Here is a 21,693-nt window from a genome sequence, read left to right on the forward strand (position 1 = left end):
ATACGTCATTATATACAGTGTATACCGCCTTATATACGTCATTAGATGCAGTGTATACCGCCCTATATACGTCATTATATACAGTGTATACCACCCTATATACCTCGTTAGATGCAGTATATACCGCCCTATATACCTCATTAGATGCAGTGTATACCGCCCTATATACCTCGTTAGATGCAGTGTATACCGCCCTATATACCTCGTTAGATGCAGTATATACCGCCCTATATACGTCATTAGATGCAGTGTATACCGCCCTATATACGTCATTATATACAGTGTATACCGCCCTATATACGTCATTAGATGCAGTGTATACCGCCCTATACACATCATTATATACAGTGTATACCGCCCTATATACGTCATTATATACAGTGTATACCGCCCTATATACATCATTATATACAGTGTATACCGCCCTATACACATCATTATATACAGTGTATACCGCCCTATATACGTCATTATATACAGTGTATACCGCCCTATATACGTCATTAGATGCAGTGTATACCGCCCTATACACATCATTATATACAGTGTATACCGCCCTATATACGTCATTATATACAGTGTATACCGCCCTATATACGTCATTAGATGCAGTGTATACCGCCCTATACACATCATTATATACAGTGTATACCGCCCTATATACGTCATTATATACAGTGTATACCGCCCTATATACGTCATTATATACAGTGTATACCGCCCTATATACGTCATTATATACAGTGTATACCGCCCTATACACATCATTATATACAGTGTATACCGCCCTATATACATCATTATATACAGTGTATACCGCCCTATATACGTCATTATATACAGTGTATACCGCCCTATATACGTCATTAGATGCAGTGTATACCGCCCTATACACATCATTATATACAGTGTATACCGCCCTATATACGTCATTAGATGCAGTGTATACCGCCCTATATACCTCGTTAGATGCAGTGTATACCGCCCCATATACCTCGTTAGATGCAGTGTATACCGCCCTATATACGTCATTAGATGCAGTGTATACCGCCCGATATACGTCGTTATATGCAGTGTATACCGCCCTATATACGTCATTAGATGCAGTGTATACCGCCCTATATACGTCATTAGATGCAGTGTATACCACCCTATACACATCATTATATACAGTGTATACCGCCCTATATACGTCATTATATACAGTGTATACCGCCCTATATACGTCATCAGATGCAGTGTATACCACCCTATATACGTCATTATATACAGTGTATACCGCCCTATACACATCATTATATACAGTGTATACCGCCCTATATACGTCATTAGATGCAGGAGGGATGCACCGAAATTTCGGTCCTGACTTTAAATAAAACGTATGACATGTCCTAAAGCAGTGCTTGCCGAACAGCGTGTCTCCAGCTGTTGCAAAACTACGACTCCCAGCATGCCCGCACAGCCAACGGCTGGGAGTCAAAGTTTTGCAACAGCTGGAGACACGCTGTTTGGAAAACATTGTTCTAAAGACATGTCAAAAGTTTTGTGTCAACGCTCTACAATGTATCAAAAGTTCTTTAATGTGACAGTGCCCATTTAAAGGGGTACTCCGGTGGAAAAACAATTTTTTTTTTCTTTTTTTAAATCAACTGGTGGCAGAAAGTTAAACATATTTGTAAATTACTTCTATTAAAAAATCTTAATCCATCCAGTACTTATTAGCTGCTGAATGCTATAGAGGAAATTCCTTTCTTTTTGGAACACTGATGACATCATGAGCACAGGGCTCTCTGCTGACATCTCTGTCCATTTTAGCAACCGTGCATAGCAGATGTATAGCAGATGTATGCTAAGGGCAGCATGGTGGTTCAGTGGTTAGCACTACTGCCTTACAGTGCTGGGGCCTTGGGTTCAAATCCCACTAAGGACAATAATAAATAAAGACTTATTATAATAACGTCAGCAGAGAGCACTGTGTTCGTGATGTCATCAGAGAGCATTCCAAAAAGAAAATAATTTCTTCTGTAGTGTTCAGCAGCTAATAAGTACAGGAAGGATTAAGATTTTTTAATAGAAGTAATTTACAAATATGTTTAACTTTCCTTCCCCAGTTGATTTAAAAAATAAAAAATAAATAGTTTTTCCACCGGAGTACCCCTTTAATGTTATCATTTCTCACCATTAAAGAAGAACTCCGGAATATAAAAAGTGTCCCCCATACTGCCAGCAGTAAAAAAACTAAAGATGTACATACCTTCCTCCGCTCCCCCGGGGCCTCCGGTAACCGGCTCCGGCCTCCGCCGCGATCCTCTTCCTGGTTGCTGGTGGTCGGCGAGTCATACCGTGCTCAGCCAATCACCGGCCGCAGTGAAGTCCCGGCTCGGACGGTGATAGGCTGAGCGGCAGTGTGAGAACACTCCAGGACACACAATTCTTCACTACAGCGGCACCTGCTGCCGTGGCTGAAACAGTCACACTGCCGCTCAGCCTATCACCGCCCGAGCCGGGACTTCACTGCGGCCGGTTGATTGGCTGCGCTCAGTATGATTCTCCGACCACCGGCAACTAGGAAGAGGATCGCGGCGGAGACCCCGGGGGAGCGGAGGAAGGTATGTACATCTTTATTTTTTTACTGCCGGCAATATGGGGAACAATTTTTATAGTCTGGAGTTCTCCTTTAAGACCTCTGCTTACTGTCAGTGAATGGAAACCTTGACTTATCCATCCATCCTGAACACACGAGCAGCTCAGATCTTACTTTATCTGCACCGATACTTTTCTGTCTACATGCAGTTGTAACAAATTTTCAGCTGTTCCCTGTTAAGTGTTTGTGACAGTAATCATTCACTGACAGCAAGCACTGATGGTGTAACTGAAATACCATGTACCTGCAGCAGGGAGCTGTGTGCCCTATGATCTCCACTGATAATGGCGCCGTGTCGTGTAATGTGACCTCTGGTACCTGGCTCCGCCGTGCGCCGCCCCTTTAATAAACATGGTGGATGAACAGACAGAGGATTTAGCGGCAATTATAGAGGTTCTGGTCATGTGACTGTTGTCACCACTTTATGGGGTCATGGCAGATCACATGTAGGATCAGGTACAGGGGGCCATTATCTCGGGGCGGGGGGGTCACAGCTGAATGTGGCTGTGGCATTCCCCTTTAAACTTGTAGGACTAGAAGTCCAAGCATGCCCAGATGGTCTTTGTACACATTGGATCGCTGTCCCCAGTTAATGTGTGCGGAGCCTGGAGCTGATTGGTCGTTAACAGCGAGGAGTGCGCCAGCTGCCGCCGCTGATTGCCCGTCCCCCGGGGTCACCGCTGGGATCAGAAAGTGATTCTGAGTTAATTCATTTTCCTGTTTGGCAGCTGGAAAATCCATGAGAAATCCCAGCGCCGTGTACACGTACTGTCACCTCCCCGCCGGGAAAAACGTTCTGCAGCTTATGTCTAGGAACAGCCTGTGTGATTCTCTGGTCACCTCCAGAGCTGCACTCACTATTCTGCTACATCATGTCTTATCCTCCAGAGCTGCGCTCACTATTCTGCTACATCATGTCTTATCCTCCAGAGCTGCGCTCACTATTCTGCTGCATCATGTCTTATCCTCCAGAGCTGCACTCACTATTCTGCTGTTACATCATGTCTTATCCTCCAGAGCTGCACTCACTATTCTGCTGTTGATTCATTACTTATCCTCCAAAACTGCACTCACTATTCTGCTGTTACATCATGTCTTATGCTCCAGAGCTGCACTCACTATTCTGCTACATCATGTCTTATCCTCCAGAGCTGCACTCACTATTCTGCTGTTACATCATGTCTTATCCTCCAGAGCTGCACTCACTATTCTGCTGTTACATCATGTCTTATCCTCCAGAGCTGCACTCACTATTCTGCTGTTACATCATGTCTTATCCTCCAGAGCTGCACTCACTATTCTGCTGTTACATCATGTCTTATCCTTCAGAGCTGCACTCACTATTCTGCTGTTACATCATGTCTCATCCTCCAGAGCTGCACTCACTATTCTGCTGTTACATCATGTCTTATCCTTCAGAGCTGCACTCACTATTCTGCTGTTACATCAGGTCTTATCCTCCAGAGCTGCACTCACTATTCTCTTGTTACATCAAGTCTTTTCCTCTAGAGCTGCACTCACTATTCTGCTGTTACATCATAAAAAAAAAAATAGAAAAAAGCAGTAGCAGACGGACGTAGCAAAATAATGACAACTTTATTGTTAAAAGACACAATTTAAAATACACGAATGACAAGGAGGAATGGCGGCTGAAACAAAGGACGTCTCCTGGATAAAGTGCATGAAGACGCTAAAGTGGTAAGTGCCTACACTATGTGGTTAGTTGGTGAGGTAGGTATATGTATACAGATAGCACACAGTGTACAATATATATATCATGTGTAAAATGGAACGTAACCAGGAGACGTCCACCCCCTACGACTGTTTCGGATGAAAGTCCTTCTTCCGGGAGGGGTGGACGTCTCCTGGTTACGTTTCATTCTACACATGATATATATATTGTACACTGTGTGCTATCTGTATACATATACCTACCTCACCAACTAACCACATAGTGTAGGCACTTACCACTTTAGCGTCTTCATGCACTTTATCCAGGAGACGTCCTTTGTTTCAGCCGCCATTCCTCCTTGTCATTCGTGTATTTTAAATTGTGTCTTTTAACAATAAAGTTGTCATTATTTAGCTACGTCCGTCTGCTACAGCTTTTTTCTATTTGGTGTTTTGCAGTTCTTTGCTGTTTCAGCAGACATTAATGTCCCACTCACATATACTCTGGGAGTATATAGGGGGATATATATATATATATATATATATATATATATATATATATATATATATATATATATATATATAGGGTCTTTTGCTTGTGTCCTTGGTATTCATTTGCTATAGTTGGTGTCCATTTGTCTTATCCTCCTGAGCTGCACTCACTATTCTGCTGTTAGATCAAATCTTATCCATCAGTTACCTCCAGAGCTGCACTCATTAGTTTTACCAACACGGAAGTTACTTTCTGTGTAATAAATGCTCTGCAACTTTTTGTATCATTTGCTCATTGTTTTCTAATTTTGCTTGCTGTCAGTGAATGGGAACATTTTTGTTACCATTCAGAGCCTAAAAACCAGTCCTATCCTAAAGTGCTGAGGATCTGTTACAGGTCAGTATAGATAAATGTCCAGCATCCTGTGGTCCTGAGCATCGTCTAGACTGGATGCAATTGTAACAAACCTTCAGTTGTAAGAAGCATTAGGCTGCGATCACATGTGCCTGGTGTCACCTGGGAAAGCTGTGTGTTTTACCGTATATCCATGTGGATTTTGCAGTAAGATTTTTAGAGGGAAAGTCGTAATTAATAAGGCTCCCGCTCGGAGTGTGCGCCGGCCTCGGGTCTTCAATTATAAACTAGAATATTTCTATTTATAGGCAGCAAGCAGAGATCTTGAAAATTGAGAGAAATTAAAATGCGAAGTGTAAAATGTATCGGATATAGTCTCATACGTTACCATCTTTTTTTTTTTCCAGCTCTTTGTAAACGCCGGACGAGCCGACTCCTGGAAAACCCTAAAATGTGAGCGTCGCTTCTTCCTGGCAAAACTAAACTCAGGGAACAATGGATCGGAATAAACGAAATTCCATCGCCGGGTTCCCGCCTCGGTTGGAGCGCATTGAGGACGCCGTGTCGGGAGATGGCGGCATCGCTCAGCTGGGTAGAGTCTACTCCTCGTCTTACAACGCGCTCATCAGCGCCTTCTCCAGGCTGACGCGGCTCGATGACTTCACCTGCGAGAAGATCGGGTCCGGATTCTTCTCCGAGGTTTTTAAGGTAATTAAAATTATTTTGTGATCATTAATCTATTAGGTTTAAGATATTTGTGTTTTTAAGATCTCTGATTGCTGTCAGTGTACGGAGACATTCTTGATTAAAACTTTTCCTCATCTAAATCACATGCCAAACACAGGCACAAAATATGGTGTGAATACACCCCTAGATTGGGTACGTCTGGTCAAGCCCCTCTCTGTCTGGTCGGACCCCCCCCTCCCTCCCTGGTCGGGGCCAGAGACCGCCGCCCACTTCTCTCCTCCTGAGTCCAACCACCACCGCTGCCCCATTGCCTCCCCCATCCCCGGTTTTATAATTACCTGTTCCCGGGGTCCGCGCTACTTCTGGCTCTGGCGGCGTCCTGCGCTGTCACTGTGCGCACTGATGGGGACGTCACTCTTCATTGCGCCGTGCAGCGCGCAGGACGCCGCAGGAGCCAGAACAGGTAATTATAAAACCGGGGATGGGGGAGGCAATGGGGCAGCGGTGGTGGCGGCTGTGGTCTCTGGCCGGCGGGGAGGGGGGGGGGTGCGTTTCATTATCGGCAAGGTAATTGCCGATACCGATAATGTCCAAAATCGTGAATATCGGCCGATAATATCAGCCAAACCGATAATCAGTCAATCCCTAGTTTTCATGCATTACTGTCTCCCAATAGAGCAGCGTTGCGGTGTAAAGCAGGGGAGACATCGTAGCAGGCGCAGTCTCTGGTCTCTAAACTGTGGCCCTCCAGCTGCTGCATAACTACAACTCTCAGCATGCTGGTAGTTATATTTTTGCAACATCTGGAGGGCCACAGTTTGGAAACCACTACTCTGAGAAGATACGTTCCGGACCCGTGAAACTCTGGATGACGGAGCGGAGGTCATCCGGGGAAATGTATCGTTGTATATTCATGTATTATGTGGCTTTGATTGTGTATTTTTGATGCAAATTTGTTGCGCAAGTGGAAATTTATGCAAAAATATTGCTTTGACTTTTGCGCTGTTACTGATTTATCACATGCAACAATATAAACCGCGACAGAAAACGTAAGGGGAACAAAGCCTTAAAGGGGTACTCCGCTGCTCTGAGTTTGGAACAAACTGTTTTGAACGCTGGAGTCGGGAGCTCGTGATGTCACGCCCCCTCCCATAGACTTGCATTGAAAGGGCGGGGCATGACAACATGAGGGGGCAGGGCTATGACATCACGAGCTTTAAACGCTGAGCAGTGGAGTACCCATTTAAAGGCTACTCCGCCCCTATACATCTTATCCCCTATCCAATGGGGGATAAGATGTCTGATTGCAGGGGCCCTGCCGCTGGGGACCCCATTATCACGGCTGCAGCACCCCAGACATCCGGTGCAGGGAGAAAACTGTGCTCTGTGCCGGATGAATGACGATGTGGGGTGGAGGCTCGTGATGTCACAGCCACGCCCCCTCAATGCAAGTCTATGGGAGGGGGCCCAGACGTGACATCATGAGCCTCCAGCGCTGCATCCGACGCTCTAAACGAACGCCAGTTACAGCAGGGACCCCCACAATCAGACATCTTATCCCCCTATCCTTTGGGGTAGATCCTTTGGATAGGGGATAAGATGTCTAGGGGCGGAGTACCCCTTTAAGTGTTCAGTACAGGGTCATGTGACCAGTCATGTGATGCAACGGATTGTATATATATTGTAACGTGTTCAGTACAGGGTCATGTGACCAGTCATGTGATGCAACGGATTGTATATATATTGTAACGTGTTCAGTACAGGGTCATGTGACCAGTCATGTGATGCAACGGATTGTATATATATTGTAACGTGTTCAGTACAGGGTCATGTGACCAGTCATGTGATGCAACGGATTGTATATATATTGTAACGTCTTCAGTACAGGGTCATGTGACCAGTCAGGTGTTCTATAATGTGATGTAACGGATTGTATATATATTGTAACGTGTTCAGTACAGGGTCATGTGACCAGTCATGTGATGTAACCGGATTGTATATATATTGTAGCGTGTTCAGTACAGGGTCATGTGACCAGTCATGTGATGCAACGGATTGTATATATATTGTAACGTGTTCAGTACAGGGTCATGTGACCAGTCATGTGATGCAACGGATTGTATATATATTGTAACGTGTTCAGTACAGGGTCATGTGACCAGTCATGTGATGCAACGGATTGTATATATATTGTAACGTGTTCAGTACAGGGTCATGTGACCAGTCATGTGATGCAACGGATTGTATATATATTGTAACGTGTTCAGTACAGGGTCATGTGACCAGTCATGTGATGCAACGGATTGTATATATATTGTAACGTCTTCAGTACAGGGTCATGTGACCAGTCAGGTGTTCTATAATGTGATGTAACGGATTGTATATATATTGTAACGTGTTCAGTACAGGGTCATGTGACCAGTCATGTGATGTAACCGGATTGTATATATATTGTAGCGTGTTCAGTACAGGGTCATGTGACCAGTCATGTGATGTAACCGGATTGTATATATATTGTAACGTGTTCAGTACAGGGTCATGTGACCAGTCATGTGATGTAACCGGATTGTATATATATTGTAGCGTGTCCAGTACAGGGTCATGTGACCAGTCAGGTTCTATAATGTGATGTAACCGGATTGTATATACGTGGTTGCGTGTCCAGTAAAGGGTCATGTGACCAGTCAGGTTCTATAATGTGATGTAACCGGATTGTATATACGTGGTTGCGTGTCCAGTACAGGGTCATGTGACCAGTCACATGTTCTATATCGATCAGTTTGTAGATTTGAGCGTTGACTCTTTCAGTTTGGAGGATTTTGTTGTTTTTTTATAGTTTTATTATGATCTTGGGAAAGTTTCGCCGCAGTTCGATGTCGTACTAACGATTGTGTAAATATTCCCCGCCCCCCCGCTCTTTGCGCTAAGGTTCTCCTCTTAAAGGGACCTGCACCCACAATGTGCGCAATATAGTGAACATCTGATAATCTAGAGCCCCCGGTGTAATGGGGGGGGGGGGGGGTGTGGGGGAAATTGTTTACCGCTGCAGCTGATAACAGGGAACAATAGATGGCATCGCACCGCGCAGACGAGGAAAATAAAGTGTGTTCTGTCTCTTTAAGAGCGGAAAATCCTGGGATTATTGCTAAGATGTAGCTGAGCTCTACGCGCGTTTCGTTTTTTGTTTTGGTATATTCTGTTAGGGAACACGTGACGGTGACTCTTCGCTAGCCGCAGCACGTTGCGACTTTTCCGCAAGCAGAGCGATTTGTTTTGTCGCGTTTCATGGCTCTTATAGCGGCGTATGTATTTACAGGTGGGAAAAATGGCGCCAAATGTCCTATGCCTCATCAAATGATACTCGTGGTTACAAAACAAAACTTTAAAGCAGTGTTTCCCATCCGGTGTGCCTCCAGCTGTTGCTAAACTACAACTCCCAGCATGCCCGGACAGCCAAAGGCTGTCCGGGCATGCTGGGAGTTGTAGTTTTGCAACAGCTGGAGGTGCATTGGTTGAGAAACACTACTTTATAGTTTTGCCTATTTTAGAAGTTATGGCCACGCCCCTTTCTATCGACTTTAGGCGCAAACCACATGGATCACTATTCTGAGACGTTCACACTGCGTCATTTTTACGCTTATTCCATGTTTAAATACGCCTAAAAATCGTGAAACACTTTGTTTATAATAGGAATATTGTTTTGTTTTTTTTGCTGCGTATTTGAAATATGCGGAAAAAAACGCATCAGGTTGCAAGGAATTGCGCTGGCGTTACTGAATAGCGCGAGCCCACGTCCAAAACCGCAGTAAAATCCGTGACAATTAAAAGCAACGTATGTCGTAGGGATCTGTAGGACTTCTGCTGTTTCTTTGTTGCGTTTTTTTATTTTTTCGCTCGTTTCTCAAGAGATCAGAGGCGGCAAATTTGAGCACCAAAATGTAGCCCCAATTCAGCGCCAAAATACGGTCACAGATGAGGCCTGTGTAACGCGTCGGTTTTGTCTGGATACGGCGGGTTGTGGTTTTGGCGGCCGCTCGTCTCTGCGTTTGATCTTATTTTTACACATCCTGAGGTTTATTATTAAGGTCCGGCTGGAGTTTCCGCGCTGTGACGTGTCATTACGGCTCCTGGCTCGCCGCGGCTCGTCCGGACTGGTTGCTTGTCGTCTGTGTGAAGGCAGCGCAGCCTTTTTACGTGATGGGACTGTGGTGTAGGACTAAAAGTCCCAAAAATGACCTCTTGTTCAATAAAGCTTGTCATGTTGTCAATAAAGTTTGTCCTATTCAATTACAAATTGGAAGAGCAGGAGTTGTCCATAGCAACCAGACTGCAGACTTTCACTTTCTCTCAGCAACCAATCAGAGCTCAGCTTTTTTTTTTTATATGTTCAGGTTGTGGTTGCCGTGGCGGCTGTACAGAGGCGGCCATGTTGTTGTTGCTCAGTCTCTGTTGCCCGTGGCAACCAATCACAGCTGCTGTGGTAAAATGAAAGCTGCGCTGTGATAGGACAGGCCATCTCTCCAGCGGGCGGCGGACATCTTGGAGATTTATCAAAACCCCTGTAGAGGAAGAGAGGCGCCATTGCCCATAGCAACCAATCAGATCGCTTCTTTCATTTTTCACCGATCTATTTAGAAATGAAAGAAGTGATGTGATTGGCTGCCATGGCCCCGCTCTCCTCGCGGCTGAGAATTATTATTAGATATAACATTTTGGGTCATGAGAGAAATCACATGGAGCGTCCGCCGCGGCGGGAAATACAGAGCGAACCCCAAAAATCATCTGTTTATACCCCGACCCCTGTATTATAACGTATTCTACCCCGACCCCTGTATTATAACGTATTATACCCCGACCCCTGTATTATAACGTATTATACCCCGACCCCTGTATTATAACGTATTGTACCCCGACCCCTGTATTATAACGTATTGTACCCCGACCCCTGTATTATAACGTATTGTACCCCGACCCCTGTATTATAACGTATTATACCCCGACCCCTGTATTATAACATATTATACCCCGACCCCTGTATTATAACATATTATACCCCGACCCCTGTATTATATCATATTATACCCCGACCCCTGTATTATAACATATTATACCCCGACCCCTGTATTATATCATATTATACCCCGACCCCTGTATTATATCATATTATACCCCGACCCCTGTATTATATCATATTATACCCCGACCCCTGTATTATAACGTATTATACCCCGACCCCTGTATTATAACATATTATACCCCGACCCCTGTATTATAACGTATTATACCCCGACCCCTGTATTATAACGTATTATACCCCGACCCCTGTATTATAACGTATTATACCCCGACCCCTGTATTATAACATATTATACCCCGACCCCTGTATTATAACGTATTATACCCCGACCCCTGTATTATATCATATTATACCCCGACCCCTGTATTATATCATATTATACCCCGACCCCTGTATTATACCCCGACCCCTGTATTATACCCCGACCCCTGTATTATACCCCGACCCCTGTATTATACCCCGACCCCTGTATTATAACATATTATACCCCGACCCCTGTATTATAACATATTATACCCCGACCCCTGCATTATAACATATTATACCCCGACCCCTGTATTATATCATATTATACCCCGACCCCTGTATTATATCATATTATACCCCGACCCCTGTATTATAACATATTATACCCCGACCCCTGTATTATAACATATTATACCCCGACCCCTGTATTATAACATATTATACCCCGACCCCTGTATTATAACCTAATATACCCCGACCCCTGTATTATAAGGTATTATACCCGACCCCTGTATTATAAGGTATTATACCCGACCCCTGTATTATAACGTATTATACCCCGACCCCTATATTATAACATATTATACCCCGACCCCTGTATTATAACGTATTATACCCCGACCCCATCTATATCTAGACCCTGACCCCTCTATTATATCATCTATATCCAGACCCAGACCCCTCTATTATATCATCTATATCTAGATCCCGACCTCTCTATTATATCATCTATATCCAGACCTTGACCCCTCTATTATATCATCTATATCCAGACCCAGACCCCTCTATTATATCATCTATATCTAGATCCCGACCTCTCTATTATATCATCTATATCTAGATCCCGACCTCTCTATTATATCATCTATATCCCGACCCTGACCCCTCTATTATATCATCTATATCCAGACCCCTCTATTATATCATCTATATCCAGACCCTGACCCCTCTATTATATCATCTATATCCAGACCCTGACCCCTTTATTATATCATCTATATCCAGACCCCTCTATTATATCATCTATATCCAGACCCCTCTATTATATCATCTATATCCAGACCCTGACCCCTCTATTATATCATCTATATCCAGACCCCTCTATTATATCATCTATATCCAGACCCCTCTATTATATCATCTATATCCAGACCCCTCTATTATATCATCTATATCCAGACCCCTCTATTATATCATCTATATCCAGACCCTTACCCCTGTATTATATCATCTATATCCAGACCCTGACCCCTCTATTATATCATCTATATCCAGACCCTGACCTCTCTATTATATCATCTATATCCAGACCCTGACCTCTCTATTATATCATCTATATCCAGACCCCTCTATTATATCATCTATATCCAGACCCTGACCTCTCTATTATATCATCTATATCCAGACCCCTCTATTATATCATCTATATCCAGACCCCTCTATTATATCATCTATATCCAGACCCCTCTATTATATCATCTATATCCAGACCCCTCTATTATATCATCTATATCCAGACCCTGACCTCTCTATTATATAATCAATATCCAGACCCAGACCCCTCTATTATATCATCTATATCCAGACCCTGACCCCTCTATTATATCATCTATATCCCGACCCCTCTATTATATCATCTATATCCAGACCCTGACCTCTCTATTATATCATCTATATCCAGACCTCTCTATTATATCATCTATATCCAGACCTTGACCCCTCTATTATATCATCTATATCCAGACCCTGACCTCTCTATTGTATCATCTATATCCAGACCCTGACCCCTCTATTATATCATCTATATCCAGACCCTGACCTCTCTATTAAATCATCTATATCCAGACCCTGACCTCTCTATTATATCATCTATATCCAGACCCTGACCCCTTTATTATATCATCTATATCCAGACCCCTCTATTATATCATCTATATCCAGACCCCTCTATTATATCATCTATATCCAGACCCCTCTATTAGATCATCTATATCCAGACCCTGACCCCTCTATTATATCATCTATATCCAGACCCTGACCCCTCTATTATATCGTCTATATCCAGACCCTGACCCCTCTATTATATCGTCTATATCCAGACCCCTCTATTATATCATCTATATCCAGACCCTGACCCCTCTATTATATCATCTATATCCAGACCCTGACCCCTCTATTAAATCATCTATATCCAGACCCTGACCTCTCTATTATATCATCTATATCCAGACCCTGACCCCTTTATTATATCATCTATATCCAGACCCCTCTATTATATCATCTATATCCAGACCCCTCTATTATATCATCTATATCCAGACCCCTCTATTAGATCATCTATATCCAGACCCCTCTATTATATCATCTATATCCAGACCCTGACCTCTCTATTATATAATCAATATCCAGACCCTGACCCCTCTATTATATCATCTATATCCAGACCCTGACCCCTCTATTATATCATCTATATCCAGACCCTGACCCCTCTATTATATCATCTATATCCAGACCCTGACCCCTCTATTATATCATCTATATCCAGACCCTGACCCCTCTATTATATCATCTATATCCAGACCCCTCTATTATATCATCTATATCCAGACTCTGACCTCTCTGTTATAATATCCTGTGTCCAACCTGACCCCAATGGTTGTCCAGACATCCTAGCGGTTGTAGTTTTGCAACAGCTGGAGGCACACAGGTTGGTAAACTGTCCTAAACCCTGAGTTTCCAGCTGTAGCTGATTCTCTTATTATAGGGCGCTGTTATTTATGATGGTGCCTGATGTTCACTGTCCCTTCATTTACACGGTCTATATTTTTCAGGTTCGTCACCGGACATCTGACCAAGTGATGGCGCTAAAGATGAACACGCTGAGCAGTAACCGGGCCAACATGCTGAAGGAAGTCCAGCTGATGAACCGCCTGTCACACCCCAATATCCTGAGGTACGAGCGGTCTGGGCAGCGCTGGGCGATCTATCCGGTTATTTTTTTAAACTTTGGCACGAGTCAGTCTGCTATTCACTGTAAAGGGCCTGGAGCAGCTGCTGCATCTACCACAATGCACTGCAGCAGAACCCGAGAACACGCGCCGTACGTTACGAGCTCAGGCGGTGACTCACCAGGCGCAGGGATAGTCAGCCGCTGTTGTGATACATAACTTTATAGGATGGATCTTCATGGGGCAGACACTGTTCTAGATCTGACTGCGCCCGTTCTAGTAAAGGAAACGTGCTGTATTAGAAGGTCTGTCAGTAAATACAAGGGTTCTAGATCAACTGCTGCACCTTTAAATGTGAGAGTTCTAGGGAGCTGAAGAGTATAGGGAGGGGTTCTAGACCAAATCGCTGTTCACTATAGTGACAGGGTCTAGACCAGAGTGATGCTCGTTTTAGGGAGAAGTTCTAGACCAGATCACTGTTCACTATAGTGAGAGGGTCTAGACCAGACTGATGCTCATTATAGGGAGAAGTTCTAGACCAAATCGCTGTTCCCTATAGTGAGAGGGTCTAGACCAGACTGATGCTCCTTTTAGGGAGATGTTCTAGACCAGACTAGTGAGTAAATAGAATGGTACTAGATCAGAAGACTGCTTGGCTGCTGATCAGTATATGAAGAGGTTCTACATGGGCTCCTTATTGATAGGCGGAGAGGTTGTAAACTTCTAGTCGGTATATGGAGATGTTCTAGAGCAGAACACTGGTCATTTAAATAGGAAGGTTCTTGACTGCCAAACAGTAAATGGAGAGGCTTAAGACCGGACTGCTGGTTACTATATGGAATGTCGTAGCTCAGGCTACGTTCACACGGCCGTTGTCTTCCGTTCCACTTTTTTCCTGTCACTGCCTCCTAAACGGACCGTACTACTAACTCATATAAAAGGTGCCATTTGTGTTATCCTTTTGCATCCGTTTTTCATCCGTTAGTATGAAAAGTCAGCTGCCTACAGATTCCTGCAGCCGGGACTACTGCTACTCCCATCATGGAACAGGCTTGTTTCCATGATGGGAGTAGTAGTTCCCCGGCTGAGGGAGTTTGCCGTGGCTGGGGAGACTAAATTAGTGTTTGCACTACTACCCCCTTCATGTAACAGTCTGTTCCATGTTGGGAGTAGTAGTCTAGGGGCTGAGGGATTGATTGTACCGAGTCTCACTTCCGATCAGAAGTTATTAAACGGGAGCAGGCAGCATGCTTCGGTCCTTGCGATGTATATAGTGAGTTTTTACTTTAATTTTTAAATTCCCCGCCGGGAGCCCTGAATGGCCGGTACTGAGTAGCCACTCAGGGCTCCCGGCGGGGTTTTTAAACTTAGTGTGCCTAATCCCCATCTCATCATATTCCTCCCGACTTTTCTATAATAATTTTATTCCCCCCATTTATAGAAGAGATAAATGATCCTCCCGCTGCTCATCCCCAGTGCGATCAATCCCTCAGCCCCTAGACTACTACCCCCAACATGGAACAAACTCTGCTCCATGATGGGGTAGTAGTACAAACACTAATGTAGCCTCCCCAGTCACCTGCAGATTCCTGCAGCCGGGGAACTACTACTCCCATCATGGAAACAACTCTGTTCCATGATGGGAGTAGTAGTAGCTCCTCAGCACTGCAGGAGTCGCTGATGTCACCTCTTCAGAGCTCAGAAGTAATAACTGATATTATAAACCGGGTGCAAACGGACGACAATAAAGGCTCAGGCCGTAGACTGCGATGTTATATGATGTTTCTATTCCGTTATTTTTGATGGGAGAAATAATACTGCGTGCAGATGCGCGAAACGTCTTCCCCTGTCAAAAAAACGGAACAGGAAGCAAACGGGTGATAAAGGGAAAAAAAATCCCATTGACATAAATGAGATTATCAAAATTATCAAACGGATTAATAACGGCATTAACGGGGCAGACGGCCGTGTGAACGAGCCCTTATCTGTAAACTGAGAGGTTCTAGACCAGACTGCACTGCTTGTCAGTATATGGAGAGGTTCTAGACCAGACTGCACTGCTTGTCAGTATATGGAGAGGTTCTAGACCAGACTGCACTGCTTGTCAGTATATGGAGAGGTTCTAGACCATACCAGACTGCACTGCTTGTCAGTATATGGAGAGGTTCTAGACCAGACCAGACTGCACTGCTTGTCAGCATATGGAGAGTTTCTAGATCAGACTGCACCGCTTGTGAGTATATGGAGAGGTTCTAGACCAGACTGCATCGCTTGTGAGTATATTGAGAGGTTTTAGACCAGACTGCACTGCGTGTCAGTATATGAATAGGTTCTAGACCAGACTGCACGGCTTGTCAGTATATGGAGATGTTCTAGACCAGACTGCACGGCTTGTCAGTATATGGAGAGGTTCTAGACTGTTAAACAGGTTTGAGATCAAACTGCTGGTTAATTTATGCAATGGATGTAGACTACAAGATGTCTTGTCGGTAAACTGAGGTTTTAGACCAGACTGATGCTTCTAAATATATGAAGAGGTTCTAGACCCAGACTGCGATACTTTTCGGTATATGAAGAGGTTCTAGACCCAGACTGCAATACTTGTCAGTATATGAAGAGGTTCTAGACCCAGACTGCTTATGAGTAAAGGGAACAGTTTTATCTTAGACCACTAATCCGTAGACAGAGAGGTTCTAGACTGCAGTTCATTGGTTGAGTTCCTGGTCCGGCCTCTGTTATAGGGGTCACAGTTTGGGGCACATTAACCCTTCGTGCACCTGGGCCGCCGCTCTTCTTCTCGGTGTAACCCAATGATCTCAGGACGCAGCAGAATAAACAGAAGTGGCTCTGGTGTCGGCTCCGAGCGAACAAAAGTCACAAAACAATTTAGCAACTGTAACGGGGCGAGCCGCAGGTATGGATCGGGGCGTGAGCCGCCTCTTTTAACCCCTCACTGCCCGGGTTATTGTTGTTGGCGTCCTGCCCTTTGGCTCGGCAGCGGGAGGTTTTGGCAGCTTTCGTCCATTTCTATTTGTGCTGTGAGATCTCCTCCTCGTATGCGATGAGTCTCTCTCCGGCTTGTGTTGCAGTTACGCCGCGCCGATCTTTACGAGGTATTTTTAGCAAGTAAAATGTTTGCCGAGTGAGCTCCTACTCCAGAGATCCCGGCAGCGGCTCCTGCTTCGGGGCATTTTGGGGGGGGGGGGGGGGATGTGTTTTTTATTTTATTTTGGGGGAATAAATCATTTTCATGAAACTTTTGCAGATTTTTTTTTTCCATGTTCACTCAGGATAAAGCTACAAATGGTTCCCGGGGTTATTGCGCCGTGTTCGCTGTAATCGGAGATGATAGTCAGACTGACCTGTAGTTACCGGATTTACGCGGTAATGGTTCTCGGTGGCGACGTTCCAGCCGCCGAGCAGATTTTATTGACTCCATTTGATCGACTTTAGCAGATTTATGCGTCTATAGACGGATTGACTGCAGGATCTAGACCAACCTGTGGCTGTTCAACTATTGCGTAACTACAACTCCCAGTATTTCCTGACTGTCAACAGCTGTCTGGGCATGTTGGGAGTGCTTTGAAACAGCTTTAGACCACTGAATTAGCATCTGTCACTTTAAGGCAGTGTTTCCCCAACAGGGTGCCTCCAGCTTTTGCAAAAGTACAACTCCCAGCATGCCCGGACAGCCTTTGGCTGTCCGGGCATGCTGGGAGTTGTAGTTTTGCAACAGCTGGAGCCTTCTGGTTGGGAAACAGAGGCCAAAGCCTGTCCAGGAATGCTGGAAATTAAAGTTTTGCAACAGCTGGAGGCTCTCTGGTTGGGAAATACTGCTTAAAGGGGTATTCCAGGAAAAAACTTAGATAGAGAGAGATATATATATATTGGCTCCAGAAAGTTAAACAGATTTGTACATTACTTCTATTACAAAATCTTAATCCTTCCAATAATTATCAGCTGCTGAAGTTGAGTTGTTGTTTTCTGTCTGGCAACAGTGCTCTCTGCTGACATCTCTGCTTGTCTCAGGAACTGCACAGAGTAGAAGAGGTTTACTATGGGGATTTGCTTCTACTCTGTACAGTTCCCGAGACACGTGTCATCAGAGAGCACTTAGACAGAAAAGAACAACTCAACTTCAGCAGCTCATAAGTACCAAAAGGATTTTTTAATAGAAGTAATTTACAAATCTGTTTAACTTTCTGGAGCCAGTTGACATATAAAAAAAAAAATTTTCCCCCCTGGAATACAACGGTGACCCAACCATATTGTGCCTCCAGCTGTTGCCATCTGCCGCTCTGAGCAGCCACACTGGGGGCCTGCAATTCACTGAGTGCACTCAGACATCAGGGCTACACCGCGGTGTCTGAGTGCACTCAGGGACCCGCAGGCCCCAAGTGTGGCTGCTTGGAGCAACAGATTGCCACATCGAGTAGACCAGGGGGCGGGTGTGTTCGGCAACAGCTGGAGGCACAATATGGGTCGGGTCAGCGGTGGATCCGCAGTGTAAAATACGCTGCAGATCCTTTAGGTGTGACCCTACCCTTAAGGGTGTACTTGGGGGGGATATAAAACTAGTCCCTTATCCACAGGATATGTTTGCTGTAGCGGTCTCCAAACTGTGGACCTCCAGATATTGCGAAAAACAACTCCCAGCATGCAGCTTATTTGCCACGTGTGAACATACCCTTGCACTCCTTTCCTGTTATACTGATAAAAGACAAGTGATGTACTGGGTCCTGCCGCCGGAGTGCATTATAAGGGTATGTTCACATGTGGTAGCAAAGCTGAATGCTGGGAGTTGTAGTTTTTGAAACATCTGGAGGTCCACAGTTTGGAGACTACTGCCTTTTAGGGTATGTTCACACATAACTTGCTGGAAATGTTATCCTCCCTAAATTAATTGGCAAAAAAAAAATCTGCAGCTTATCTGCCATGTGTGAGCATAGCCTAAGGCAGTGGTCTCCAAACTGTGGACCTCCACATGTCGGCTGTCTGGGCATGCTGGGAGTTGTAGTTTTGCAGCATCTGGAGGTCCACAGTTCTGAGTTGTCCGGTAATCCTCTGGTCTCTTCCTTTATCATATTCGTGGTGTCAGGATATTTGGGCGGTCAGCGGAGCGTAACGTTAGAATGTCAGCCCTTTAAATGATTGGCCGCTCTTCATCGGGACGCAGCGCGGCGGATCCTGTTACGGTTAAGTGCGTCCGACTTCTGGAAGAGATAAAGGTTTGATTTTTCCCTGAGATCCTGACTGTACAGATGATGCCCCCCCCCCCCCCCCCCCGGTGTATGACTTAACCCTTCGCAGCTTTGTGACTTTTGCAACTGAGACTCTGTAAGCAGTCCGCCTGCAGCTGTTGCAAAACTACTACTTCCAGCATGACTGGACAGCCATTGACCAGTGTTTCCCAACCAGTGTGCCTCCAGCTGTTGCAAAAAGACATCTCCCAGCATGACTGGTTGGGAAACACTGACCTAAGTCTGTCCAGTCATGCTGGGAGATGTCCTTTTGCAACAGCTGGAGGTACACTGGTTGGGAAACACTGACCTAAGTCTGTCCAGTCATGCTGGGAGAGGTTGTTTTGCAACAGCTGGAGGCACGCTGGTTGGGAAACTTACCTAAGTCTGTTCTGCGTGCCTCCAGCTGTTGCAAAACGACATCTCCCAGCATGACTGGACAGATTTAGGTCAGTGTTTCCCAACCAGCATGCCTCCAGCTGTTGCAAAACTACAACTTCCAGCGGCTGTCCGGGCATGCTGGGAGTTGTAGTTTTGCAACAGCTTGAGGCACCTTGAATGGGAAACACTGTTGTATCAGAGTCTCCAGCTGTTGCAAAATCTTGAAGATGATGGGGAAATAAAACCCAAAATCTATTAGGTCGCATAACTTAAATCGTGCAGGGATTGGGCCCCAGTCACATGAGATTTGGGGGTCCCTATTATTAGCATTGTTGTTAGGCTGCATTCACACCACGTTTTTGCAGTACTGTTCCCGTATCAGGTTTTTGATGAAAAACGGATTCCTCAAAACCGGAATAAACTGTATCAAAACGTGTGGACAAATTTCAACCCGTATACAGTTGGAAAAATGATGTCCGGTTGCATCTGTTTTTTTTTTTTTTAAAGAAAAAAAGTATACATTTTTAACTTTTCACTCTATTTTGAATAAAGTTTGAGTTGTTTGATTGAAATTCCAAGAAAAAAAACTGCAAACTAAAAAAAAAAAAAAAATCTATGCAAACCGGATGGAGCCATATGCACATACGGTTCTGTACTGTTCCCATTGACTCCCATGTTTAAAAATAAATAAATAAAAAACGTATACGTTTCACCCAGACCAAAAAACGTGGTAGTCATACGGTTTTGTCCGCTTTCTTACTTGTACCCAAAACTGTAAAGACGCAAAACGGACTGAACCGGATGATGCGTTTGACATATGGTTTACAATGTTAAGTCAATGCATACGGTTTTCTATACGGTTCCGTGCGGTTTTTACCTTGAAACCGTATACGGAAAGTATATAGCAAAACTTGGTGTGCATGCGCCCTTATTGGGGTTGAAGCGCCAGATGCCGATTCTGGCTGATGTTCTGTGGTGTTTGTGTGTGTCATGGCCGCTCTGATCCGCCTCTTATCTCTTCCGGCAGGTTTATGGGAGTCTGTGTCCACCAGGGGCAGCTGCACGCGCTGACGGAGGTAAGACCCCCGGGCCTCTGCCCCTCGCCTCACATCACTTCTGTCTAATGTCAGTCATTCGCCAGTACTGCAGTCACTAGAGAAATATCCCGCAGAGACACAAAATAGCGCCCCCTCTGGTTACCCCTTTATATCTAGATAACACTTCAGCATGGCTTAGACAGGTTACACCCCACCCCTTAGTGTTAGGCTGGGTTCACACCACATTTTGCAGTACAGTTCCCGTATCAGGTTTTTGATTACAAAAAATATATAAATAAATTTAAAAAAAAATGATTCCTCAAAACCGGACTAAACTGCATCAAAACGTGTTTACAAATTTTAATCTGTATACGGTTGAAAACTTATACGTTTTTAACTTTTCACTCCATTTTGAATAAAGTTTCACTTGTTTTTCTTGAAATTCCAAGAAAAAAAACTGTGCAAAGTCAAAAACCGTATGGTGAAAACTGGATGGAACAGTACGCACATAGTTCTGTACAGTTCCCATTGACTCCCATGTTTTAAAAAAAACGTATACGTTTCACTTGGACCAAAAACCGTGGTAGGCTACGGTTTTGGGTAGGGGAAAAAAATTGACAAAACCGTACAGGATGCAAAACAGACACAACCGGATGCATCTTTGGGCACACTGCTTTCAATGGAGAGTCAATATATACGGCTTTCAATACAGTTCTGTACGGTTTTCAGATTGAAAACGTATACGGGAACTGTACTGCAAAAACGTGGTGTGAACCCGGCCTTAGTGCGGCTGAAACCTGTTCTCGCCCCAGTATCGGCATCGCATTGTCTTATTTTCTCTTACTGTCAATGTGGCATTGTCCTGCTCCTAGTGTCAGCACAACTTAGACCTGTTCTCTCCCCATAGTGTCAGCG

The 21,693-nt window shown here is 44.5% G+C and overlaps 1 protein-coding gene across 1 annotated transcript in view; it reads left to right on the plus strand.

Annotated features, from left to right (window-relative positions):
- TESK2 (testis associated actin remodelling kinase 2) overlaps positions 1-21,693 on the plus strand; it is a 69,794-nt gene that overhangs the window by 4,503 nt on the left and 43,598 nt on the right. Inside the window, exons 2-4 of the mRNA XM_056533100.1 lie at positions 5,570-5,870; positions 14,004-14,125; positions 20,769-20,817. Of these exons, the coding sequence (XP_056389075.1) occupies positions 5,658-5,870; positions 14,004-14,125; positions 20,769-20,817 (384 nt within the window). The 5' untranslated portion in view covers positions 5,570-5,657. The remainder of the gene's footprint in view (positions 1-5,569; positions 5,871-14,003; positions 14,126-20,768; positions 20,818-21,693) is intronic.

Source organism: Hyla sarda, chromosome 7 (assembly GCF_029499605.1).
Source record: "Hyla sarda isolate aHylSar1 chromosome 7, aHylSar1.hap1, whole genome shotgun sequence".
Lineage (NCBI taxonomy): Eukaryota > Metazoa > Chordata > Amphibia > Anura > Hylidae > Hyla > Hyla sarda.